Genomic DNA, 12,236 nt, shown 5'->3' with positions numbered 1-12,236 from the left:
TCTGTTTTTGACTTACCACTCAGAGCAGCATCAATGAAAACATCTCTCAATATTTTGTGAGCCAGTGGACATTAATATTTCAAAGAGTACATTTTTCCATTGAGGGTCATCAACCTGTAAAATGCAAGTCAAAAAAGCTGTGTGTGAAAAACATAATTAAGGCTTATTTTAAACTATATACCAAAATATCCACTCAGAGTTTTAGGATATTATAAAAGAGCTAAAGGAAATTGTTCCCTTCTGTTTCCTAATTTTTAATTTTTAAAAAATTGACCTGTAGCCCTCCAGGGTCCTCTGTCCATGGGATTCTCCAGGCAAGAATACTGGAGTAGGTTGCCATTCCCTTCTCTAGAGGATCCTCTCAACCCAGGGATCAAACCTGGGTCTCTGGCATTGCAGGCAGATTCTTTACCATAAAAAACTAAAACTAAAAGCTAGTTAGATTTATTTTTAATTCTAAGAAAATGGACATGTGTTTTAAGGAAAGGTATTCTGGAGTCTGCCTATTCTAGAGAATACTAACCTCCATGGAGAGGAAGTTTTCTATATTTTAAACCCTCTTGTGTGTATGTTCATTACAAACACACTATAGAAGTTACAAGCACAAATGCGTTTATAGTGATAAGCAAGTCTCCCTTTAGCCCCTGCCTTCTGATCACTCTGCTCCCATCCCAGAAGGCAACTTCTGTTCCCCATGACATAACTTTCAGATTCTATTTCACAAGCAAACGCCTACTTAAAAAAAAAAAGACAAATACAGCATATATATGCTGTTCTGGACTTTCCTTTTGTACTTAACATGTCTTGAAGCTCTTGCCATAGCAGTGGATAGTTACCTCATTCTTTTTCAATATGTTTAATGTTAAGGGGGTTACAGTTAAGAAGTATGTTATTTATTTTTGCCATTTCAACAGCAGAGCTGCAACTAGATTAATCCTTAGTTTTCTGGGCTTTAGTATCAAATAGTTAAAAAGCTTTAACCTTTTTCTCTGCTCTGGAGCTCTATTTTCCTTGCTAAGATTCTCTGTTCTATGCCTTTCCAACCCCATCTGAGGTTGGACATCGCTGTCTGGCTCAGTCATTTGATCTCATTTTTCATGAGTCAAATTTAATAAACCCAGATGGCCAGGCTCAGATGTCACTTAAGGATAGAAGATTAAAGGATGAAATGAAAGTAAATGTATAGGATAGAGGGCTGAGGGCTTGTTGAATGTTTGAGATTTTAATGTGCCTGTGTGTGTAATTGATTCCTAATCAATTTAAAGCTCAAGTCACCTCCCCCTGACTTTGCGCCTGGAGACTAGGATTAGTGCAGACTTAGTTCATACAAGATAAGTGCTCATCTCTAGGTTGTTCTGATCCCTCAGATCACTGTAGTTCACAAAGACAGAGCACTCAGATATTTCTCAAATACTGTTTCTGACTTTTTCTCTCTGGGTAAGCGAGGCCGACACACTTGCCAAGGATAACTGAGAATGTAAGGGCAATCCTTGACTCGGCAGCTCGAGCAGGCTGTGTGCTAAAAGCAACTTCGAAACACACCCTATAAATAGCCGTTCATTGTCAGCAGGAGCAAAAAGACAAGAGCGAGCGTGCGGCACTGTGATTCAGGTCTAATTAAAGGGTTGCGTCTGCGCCGGGGTTATAAGTGAAGAGCAGCTCTCCCCTGATAACCTAGTCGGACGGCAGCGGCGAAGCTCCACGCGGACATCGGCCCGGGAGGACGCTGCTGGAGGCCGGCTTTGCCTCCACTATGGCAAAAATCATACTGAGGCACCTCATTGAGACTCCAGTGCGGTACGAACAGGAGTTCGAAGCTCGAGGTCTGGAAGACTGCAGGCTGGACCACGCTTTATATGCACTGCCCGGGCCAACCACGGTGGACCTGGGGAAGGCCAGGGCGGCCCAGGCTCCTCCAGTGGACGCCGCTGAGATGCCGCCCCAGAGAGGCGAATCCCGCTTCCAGGTCCTGCTGGACGTGGTCCAATTCCTCCCCGAAGATATCATCATTCAGACCTTCGAGGGCTGGCTGCTGATAAAAGCTCAACATGGAACCAGAATGGATGAGCACGGTTTTATCTCCAGAAGCTTCACCCGACAGTATAAACTGCCCGACGGCATTGAAACCAAAGATTTGTCGGCGATCCTCTGTCATGATGGAATTCTAGTGGTGGAAGTAAAGGATTCGGCTGGGACCAAGTGACATCGTGTCGGGTTAGTGTCTGTTCATACGTCGAGAGGAAGATCCTAGTTTAGACCATGGTATCACGGCAATGTGTGTATTACCCACGTTTGAAATGATTTTTATGAAGATTAAAAATACAGACATAGTTCCTGGTATGTTGAGGTTGTCTTTGTTATTTTTATTCCGAAAGGAAATTTGTTAAATATGTTCCTACAGCTCAAGTTAATGCTATTCTTAACACCTGAAACATTGACAGTTTAGAAGACTGTAGTCTGATAGCAGAAACGACTCAGAATTATTTCTTCCTTACTTCAGCAATGCCAGGGAAGCTTGCATTTGTAACAGTTGATGGCAAAAGAGCCACACCGATTTAAGAAATTCTTATCCATTTTATGAAAGTGTTTTATATTGCTAAAAAGAGCTGTGATCGCCTTTGCTTAATAAGCTTTTCTTTTCAGTGTATTTTATTACAGCATAGCTTTGTAAATATAGAATTTGAAGGTTAAAAAATAGTACTGGAAAATTGGATCTGAAATATATTTATGAGTCACTACATTTGTTACTGTTTTAAACTTACACTGGAATTTTCAGATATAAATCTGATTTTTAAAAGTTCCAAATATGTACCTCATTTAAAAAAAAAAGCTAAGCTGAATCTTAGCTGCAGCGTTTTTCAAAGTACAGTGTATGTTCTGTGGATATTTATGAAATATTAAGATGTATTAAGTCATACTTAAATTAATATGAAGTTTAGGAAACCACTTTGAAAAGTACAATGACTGAATTCAAGAAAATTTAAACTATGCTCTTTAAATGTTACTTAAAATGTTAGATTTCAGAAGATGGCAAAATGTACTGCATCTGTTCTCACTGCATAATCCTTAGCTTTAAATAGCTTGGCAGGCAATGAAAGTTCTGAGGCCCGAGCTTACATGGGTATCTGAGTTTATACAGAACATTGGCTGCTTCCATCTCCCCCAACTGCTGCCTTGGCCCAAAGGAGCGGCTGAGACATTGGTGGTTAGGAACAATTGCCTTCAACAGCTGGTCTGTGACATCCCAAGGATTTCCTATCTCATTCTCTACATGTGAAATATTTCTTTGGGGGAAAGTAGCTGCCTTTACCCCAGACCCCATGTGAGGCTGAGGACAATGCTATGAATAGAAGAGGAATCTAGGTATGGAAAACAGCAGGGTAGCTGCTGACTGCTGATAATACCCCTGAGTTCCTCTATGGTGCTTTATTTGTAGTTTACATGCAGATGCGAGAGACATGAAATAAAAGAAAAATAAATCAGAAGCTATACAAGTTGTTTTGAAAACAGAGATGTTAGTTTATAGTCTAACTAAATTGAAAGCATTTTGAAGCTAGATGTTTATATGAAGTTGGTGATTGTACATTCAACTCTAAGATCACAAATTTGGTTCTTTGACAAATTGAATGTCATAGACCAACTCTGCTACGTAACAAAGTTAATAGTAATTAATGGATTACATCTACTAATATGACTACGACTGGGATGCCCTTTGTCCCACGTCAGATTATTCTTTTTTATTACTGGGCAGGATAGTGTGAAAACAAGCTAGTGCTTTGAGAAACAAACACAAACATCCTCTCATTGGCCTTTATCTTACTCTAGGTGAGATCTGAGAAATTTCAGAAAGTGAAGTTCTTAGCATGAGGAGCCACTGATAGGAAATGTTTCCTTTAAAAGTTAAAATTAAACACATTGTTCAATTAGCAATTATTTTTCCTAAGATAAAGTTTAAAGTAATACTTTTTTTTTTTTTTAAATTTGGGAGATATACCAAGCACTATAAAAAATAAAAACCATTGATTATTCTTCTACTACCATGAGATAGCTACTTTAAATTTATAGTTCAGAATTCTCTTATACATAAATACATGTATCACTTTTCTCAAAATTAGGGTTATATTTGCAAAGGGTTTGATATCCTGATCATATTGGTTAATTTCTGTTGCCCTCCTCACCTCCCAGCAACCCAGACCATCATCTGCCCCACTCAGCCCCACTCAGAGCCCAAGCAGGCCCACCCTGATGGGCCATTCATTCTAGTTTCCAGCTGGGCTCAGCCAATAGGAGACAGTGACTGCAGACCAGGGGCTGGAGAGAGGAAGCCGGTGGGCAGGAGGGGCGGAAGAGGAGGGCATTTCATTCCCTACTGCCAGCCTGCTGCAGATGAGGCTCTGGCAGGACCTGCATTCCGCAGGACTGGAGGTCTGCAGGGACAGCTTCTTTTCCAAGACTTGGACTCGTATCAGGCACCAGTATTCCAATGCTCTTTCTTCCTTATGCCCCTTCAACACTTGGGGTGGTGATGTCTTCTGCCATTTCTTGTTCCTGGTACTTCACAATTCCCTATTGATTCCCTTTACTCTGCCTGCTCTCCCATAAATGATTCCTTCATTAAAGACCCTTTTAGGTGATAAAAGAAAATTTCACATGTTGAGGTATGAGGAAGTCATTCTGGCTAATACATGAGTTGACTTGAATTTTAACTGCTAACTAAAACAGCCTGTTTTACACCTGCTTTCATTATTAAAGAAAAGGGCACACTGACCAGAAGTAAGGAATGTCTATGTTAAAAATAAAGAGCAAATGATTCCCTTCCTGGGACGCCAGTGCTGGTCCTCCTTCCATAAGACTCCCTTCCTCGGTGCAAAGGCCGTGCTGACTCACTAACCCTAATCTGTTTTTCTGAAACCTTGAAGGAGTATGCGTGCAGCAATGCTAATTTGCTTCAGTCGTTTCTGACTCTCCACAAACCTATGGCCCGTAGCCTGCCAGGCTCCTCTGTCCATTGAATTCTCCAGGCAAAAATATTGGAGTGGGTTGCCACGCCCTTTTCCAGGGGATCTTCCCTGGAAAGATCAACCCAGGGATTGAAACTGAGTCTCCTGCATTACAGGCAGATTCTTTACCGTCTGAGCCACTAGAGAAGTATATGCCTGACTTATTTAATGTTCTTGGTTCTGACAAGATATAAAACTATGTTGACAAGCATGTGTCTCCGGAGCAGTTTCTCAGAGCCGAGAGGCTGTCTTCCAGGTGATGGTCCTCTGTTTGGCTCAAATAAAACTCTTTTTATTTTCTTTTACATAATTTCTATTCCTATTATAGATTACTTTTTGATTATTTTCATCCACACAGGAGATGGAATTCTGACTGGTCTTGTTTGTTTGTTTTTGCTAGAACCCTGATTGCTTGACTTCTTAAGTGATTAGGAAAAAAAAAATACTGCATTGCTTTCTTTTGCTAGAGAACATTAAGTGATGTGTAATGGTCACACACAATTCCAACACAGATAAACAACAATATCATTTAACCATTCCTTCTCATTACTCATCCCAACAGGAAGCAGATGGCACTGTCAAATTGGAATAATTCAAATTAGAATAATTTATTTATAAAGAGATAAATTACAGAGGAGTGGGCAGGGTGGACATGAGCCACAAGGCAGCTCCCTACCCTGGGGGTAGCAGTGTGGAGCTCTTAGGTTCCCTAGGTCCAAAGGAGAGGAGGAAGCAGGTCTCAGAAATCAAAAAGAAGGTCAGATAGAGAAGAACTCCAGCTCTGACTTTCATCTTGAGGGACACAGTCAGCCAAGGTGACCTCATAGGCACCAGGAAAATAAATACTTTCTCCCTTCAATCTCCTACCGGGGCATCCTATTGGCTGGACCTATCTGGTAGCCAGAGGGTGTGGGTGTCCTTTAGATACAGTTCAGCAACCTCCCAGGGGAGAGAGCAAGGTGGAGAAAAGTGGAGAGTGACTCCTAGGGGCCAGGGGAAAACACCAGCTCTCCACTAAAGTGAGAACTGTTGCTATAGCTCTCTTTTAGGAAATCTTTTCTACAAAAAGTTAGAGCCTGAGACACTATTTGGGTGCCTTCAAGTTGCAATACAATTTGGCACGTGCAAGCCCAGAATGGTGAAGGTGAGGAAATAGGGAGAAAAAGGCAAGAAAATACAAGAAACCAAGTGATGTGATGTGCTGCCATGCTGGCCACAGTTTCACAGTGACCTATAAAGAGACTTCAGCCTCTGGGCAGGGGTGTTGGCTAGGCACCTGGAAGTCTCCTGGAGACCTTCGGGAGGAAATCGAATCTTAGGGCACTCCACAGGGTATAAAGGAGAGGGAAATTGCCCTGTTCCCTACTATTTCCCATATCTCATCAGTCAGGTTCCAACTCACAGGGAGTAGACTCTCCTGAACTCTGAGTGGTATCATCCAGCCCCTTAGTGACTGCTCAGAAAGTCAGACCCATGCCTCACAGGGTGACATTTCATCCATTCTGGGGGCAGAAGGATGACGCAGCCTGGTTAGAGCTCAGTCAGGGAGAAAAGAGCAGATTCGGGGCTCCTGCCTGAACAGCAGCCACCTGAGGAAGCTTAGCAGAGGCTCTGGCAAAGGTGGCGGCAGCCTGGCTTGGGAGGCAGGCGGCAGCGGCAAAAAAAGGAGGCAGGCCGGAAGGTACACAGGTTTGTATTCACAGCAGTCTCAGACCCAGAGCTGTAGGAAGAGGGTACCAGGCAAATCAGTCTTATAGCATCTACACTGACTTCAAATGATAAACTCTAACATGACCTTATATATAATACTATATTATTATGTATTATATATGTTATTATATTATTGTATATTATATACAATATTATTATATTATAACATTACCATATATAATATATATGCAGTGATGTTATATATATTATATATGTATAATATATATGATATTTTATATATATAATATGTATAATACATAAATTATATAATATATAAATTAATTTAATTAATGTATATTATATATCCAAAAAGACATACATCTCCATATGATATATATTATAATTTATATATATTATATAATATGTATATTTGTTATCTATATATATTTGTTTCTTTGGTTTTTTTGTTTGCCTGTTTGTATTGTTTGACCCTACTACTTGGCATGCAGGATCTTAGTTCCCCAACCAGGGATAGAACCCATCCCCCTTGCAGTGGAGGCATAGTATCTTAATCACTGGATCACCTCATATTTTGATCTAATTTTTAATCTGCAGTGTAAGTCCTCTTAAACTTCTCCAAGATTTTGGAAGTCCAAAAATCAATGGAGATTTTTATCCTACTGACTGCCCTTACCTTATTTCTCACCTACTTGTGATTATCTGGAAATTGCTATTAATGGTCTTAGCACATCTGAAGAAGGATTTTTAAAAAATACAACAACTTCAGGTTAAAAAAAAAAAAAGATCCAAAATACCTAATAATCATTTACACAAGCTTAACAAAAATACGGGTTTCCCTGGTGGATGAGCGGCAAAGAATCCGGTTGTCAATGCAAGAGATGCAGGTTTGATCCCTGGGTCAGGAAGAGCCCCGGGAGAAGGAAATGGCAACCAACTCTGGTTTTCTTGCCTGGGAAATCCCCTGGGGGAGGAGCCTGGTGGGCTACAGTCCATGGGGTCACAAAGGGTTAGACATGACTTAGCAACTAAACTAAAACTAAACAAAAATCTGCTTTTCAATAATAACCTCTGTTCTCTTCAAAGGCTCTCAAATAATTAGCTGGAAACAAGAATTAAAATATTGGTTCAATATGCTGATTTATAGCTTAGACATAATTTGAAAATAACTCTGTTTTAGCAATTGAGTTGGCTAGATGTTCTCCACAAAATAACAGAACAGTAATTTTAAATTTGAAAAATGAAGCATTCTAAGTAACTAAATAAATTATTCTAAGTAACTATTTTCTTTTATGTTTCCTCAGCATTGTTTACTATAGAAGAGCATGTATATTTGCATGTATATATTTATAAAATCCTGTTTATTAGTGTTTTCTAACTTCAAGGACAAATACAAAAAATATATTGAGGTAATATAAGATGGCTTCTAGAATACCATTCTTTGTAATTTGTTGAGATTTTCTCTATGACCTGGTATGTAGTAATTTTTCTTAAATGCACTATGTATACTTGAAAATAATATATGTGTATGTTTTCTATTTGAGAATATATATGAATAATCTCCTAAGGCAAAGGAAACAAAAGCAAAAATAAACAAATGGGACCTAATTAAATGTAAAAGCTTTGCACAGCAAAGGAAATCATCAACAAAATGAACAGACAATCTATTGAATGGGAGAAAATATCTGCAAATGATACAACTACTAAGGGGTTAATATCCAAAATGTGTAAACAGCTCATGCAACTCAACATAAAAACAAACAAACAAAACAAACTCAAACAACCCAGTTAAAGATGGGCAGAAGACCTGAATAGATATTTTTCCAAAGAAGGCATACAGATGACCAACAGGCACATAAAAAGATAATTAACATTGCTAATATCATGGAAACGCAAATCAAAACAATGAGATGTCACCTGACACTTGTCAGAGACTCTCTCATCAAAAAGACCACAAGTAACAAATGCTGGCGAGGATATGTCCACTGTTGGTGGGAATGTAAATTGGCGCAGCTACTGTAGAAAAACAGATGTTCCTCAAAAAAACTAAAATAGAATTACCATATGATACAGCAGTTCCACTCCTGGGTATATATTTGACCAAAACAAAATACTAATTTGAAAAGATGTATGCACCCTAATGTTCATAGCAGCGTTATTTACAACAGCAAAGATATGGAAGTCACTTAAGTGTCAATCAACAAATGAGAGGATAAAGAAGTTGCAGTATATGAACACAATGGAATACCAATCAGCCATTAAAAAAAAGAATGAAATTTTGCAATATGCAACATGTGTGGACATGGTGAATATTGTACTTAGTGAAATAAGTCAGAGAAGGAAAAATACTGTATATTATCATGTGTATGTGGAATTTAAAAAATATGCCAAAATAATGAATATAATGAAACAAAACTTCCGTCTATTATCTAGTAATATATATTGAGATTCCATAGTAAAGAATGAAAACTTGCACATATCACATAGCAGTATCCATTTCAAAACATAGCTGAATAACTAAGGTTTTTATATTTGACATTTCCCCCTAGTTTTCAAAGCTACTTTTTCCTAATAATTTTCATCAGAACTTAAGAACACTTGGGAGCTGCTGTACCTAGCGTTAAAACATACTGTCATGCTACAATAATGTCATGCTACTGTGTTATTGCACAAGAATAAATGAATCAGTGGAACAGAATAGGAAACACTGAAAAGAACCCCACTGTAAAAATGTAGTTTGATAATGGCAGTTGATAAAATGAATAGGAATATGATACAGCATGTGTACCTAAGATAACTATATAGGTATCTATAAAAACTAAATAAAAAGCTCATTCCTATGATACACTACAATCAAAAGAAAAATTACAAATGAATTTTAGAAGTACTGAATGTAAAAATAAAATAGAAGTACTAAATGTAAAAAACAAAAAATGCTAAAAGTATCCAACCAACACTGTGCTGGTTATTCTATTTTTCTCTTGTCTTTCTGTGCCCTGTTCTGTGCCCTCAGGGCACTACTCTCTGATTTCAAGTTCAATTTACCCAGCTGAAGGCACCAACAAGACAGCAGCCTGCGGAAAGACAGGCAGATTGAAGTATTTTATTCCTTGCCTCTTGCTGTTTTGATTCCAGGTTGTGGCTGGGATTGCCTCCCTCTGTCAGCAGCCCTGATGAGACTGCCTTTTCTCCTCTGGCTCCAGCCCACATTGATAGTTCTGTTTTCTTTCCCCTGTTCCTTTAGGATCAAGGGGGTAATGACTTCCCATTGTTACTGGTCTCTGGGTGCCTATAAATGTGCATCAATTCTGATGTGTGGGGGTTTTCCCCATATCACCAAGCAATTCTGTTATACCAGCTGGGTATGCTAAAATTCATCTCAATTCTGACACTATCTACCCTTAGATCCTGCAGGTTAAGGGTTCAGTCTGACAAGATTGCTCCTCTAACCCCAACTTCAGACATCAGTTGCAAGCCCAGCTTATCACCTGTATTTCTAATCAACTGGCTATGCAGATTGGCAGTTTTAATAGCCCCTTTCTTGTATTGGACTAATTTGCTAGACTGGCTCAGAGAACTCAGAGAAACATTTTATTAATACTTAGTAGATTACTAGTTTATTGTAATATATAGTATAAACTCAAGAAGAGGCAGATGGAAGAGATGCAAAGGACAAGATATGGGGAAAGTGGGAAGAGTTTTCATACTTTCTCTGGGGGTCTTTCTCCTCGAATTGTCCGCCATCATGGAAACTCTATGAACCACCTCCTTTTGAGTTTTTAGGGAGGTTTCATTACATAGGCATGATTGATCAAATCCTTGGCCATAGGTAATTGAATTCAGTTTCTAGTTCCTTTTCTCTCCCAAGGATGAGGACTGAAGTTTTCCAAGCCTCTAACCACATGATTGGCTCTTCTGACAACCAACCCTCATCCTTAGGTCACCTAGGGGCTTTCCAAAGGTCACTCTTAACATAACAAAAAATGTCTTTTTTCTCTCTCTCTACTTAGGAAACTCCAAGGATTTTAGAAGCTCTGTGACAGAAATGGAGTCCAAGATGGAATATATGTTTCTTACTAGAAATCCCAGTATCACAGTGCCTCAACATTTTTTTTGGTCCCTCAGCCCTGCCCACATCTCTGTAAATAATCATTTTATTATATATTTCTTAAAAATCCAAGCTAAGTATGCTTTTTGTGTCCCTTTATAACTCTGAATGGTGTATCCACCTATATATCCTTCCTCAGGCACAAGAAAGGCCTCTTGTGTCCAAGGAGCAAAAAGACAACAAAAAATAGGAAAACATAAGAGGAAATTGCAAGGAGATCCAACCAGTCAATCTTAAAGGAAATCAGTCCTGAATATTCATTGGAAGGACTGATGTTGAAGCTGAAACTCCAATACTTTGGCCACCTGATGTGAAGAATTGACTCATTGGAAAAGACCCTGATGCTGGGAAAGATTGAAGGCAGGAGGAGAAGGGGGTGACAGAGGATGAGATGGTTGGATGGCATCACCAACGCGATGGACATGAGTTTGAGTAGGCTCTGGGAGTTGGTGATGGACAGGGAAGTCTGGCGTGCTGCAGTCCATGGAGTTGCAAAGAGTCGAACACGACTGAGTGACTGAACTGAACTGAAGAAATATTTGCATTTTGGGGGGATTTTATCTAGTCTGTAAGACTAAAAATTATGATGATATTCAGTGTTGCTTAGTATGGTAAACAATACCTCTATGTTGCTGATTTGTAGCATAAATTAGAACAATCTTTCTGCCAGAGAGTATGTTAAGGCTCTTAATATAATTTTAGAAGTAGAAGAGCAAGAATTAAAGAATTTACTCTCATGTTACAATAAAATTATATAAAATTTGTGAGGCATTCTTTAATTGGAAATGTTGAAAATGTAAGAAATTTGTTAAGCAAACTAAAGTTTATTCAAGTTATAAAATACTATCTTGCTAATAAAAATAATTTTCCAGAAAAATATTGAGTGAAGTGGAAAAATACTCACTAAATGTAAGGAGGAAAAGCAAGTTGCAAAAGGTATACATGGGGGAAGGGGAGAGAGGCTCAGAAGGGAGGGGATGTGTGTATAATTATGGCTGATTTACACTGTTGTACTACAGAGACCAACACAACATTATAAAGCAATCTTCTTCCAATTAAAAAATAAATTTAAGAAAAGGTATATAAAATTTTCACCTTTTTTTGTGGGGATATCTCTATGTCAAAAAGTTTTTGTTGGGGATGTGATTTTAATGGAAGTATTGTACTTCATAATATGGATATGCCAAAGCTTATTGTATGCAGAGAAGAATCAAAGTTTTAAGTTTCAAAATGCCAAAAGTGAAGAGGGGTCAGGAGACGGCGGAGTAAGTAGACATGGAGCTCACCTCCTACTATAAACATATCAAAAATATACCTATATATGGAACAGTTCTCACAGAAAACTAACTGGAAACTGACAGAAAGCTCGAAGAAAACAACCAAGGCTGCAAGAAAGATTTCCCCCCACAACATGGCCATCCCCAGTTCCAGCTGAGTAAATGCTCCCTGCCCATTCCATG

At 38.8% G+C, this 12,236-nt stretch overlaps 1 protein-coding gene across 1 annotated transcript; it reads left to right on the top strand.

Annotated features, from left to right (window-relative positions):
* Positions 1-1,753: 1,753 nt before the first annotated feature.
* HSPB3 (heat shock protein family B (small) member 3) lies at positions 1,754-10,801 on the top strand. Its single transcript, XM_061129410.1, has 2 exons — positions 1,754-2,214; positions 10,679-10,801. The coding sequence occupies exon 1, from the start codon at positions 1,754-1,756 to the stop codon at positions 2,201-2,203; it is 450 nt and encodes a 149-aa protein (XP_060985393.1). The 3' UTR covers positions 2,204-2,214; positions 10,679-10,801.
* Positions 10,802-12,236: the final 1,435 nt, after the last annotated feature.

This window comes from Dama dama, chromosome 25, assembly GCF_033118175.1.
Source record: "Dama dama isolate Ldn47 chromosome 25, ASM3311817v1, whole genome shotgun sequence".
Lineage (NCBI taxonomy): Eukaryota > Metazoa > Chordata > Mammalia > Artiodactyla > Cervidae > Dama > Dama dama.
Note: the sequence above shows the minus strand (reverse complement) of the source record. Positions and strands in the feature narration are given on the sequence as shown.

Bases quoted from the DNA above. Each gene is read 5' to 3' on its own strand.
- HSPB3 (XM_061129410.1), top strand. From the start codon at position 1,754: ATGGCAAAAATCATACTGAGGCACCTCATTGAGACTCCAGTGCGGTAC.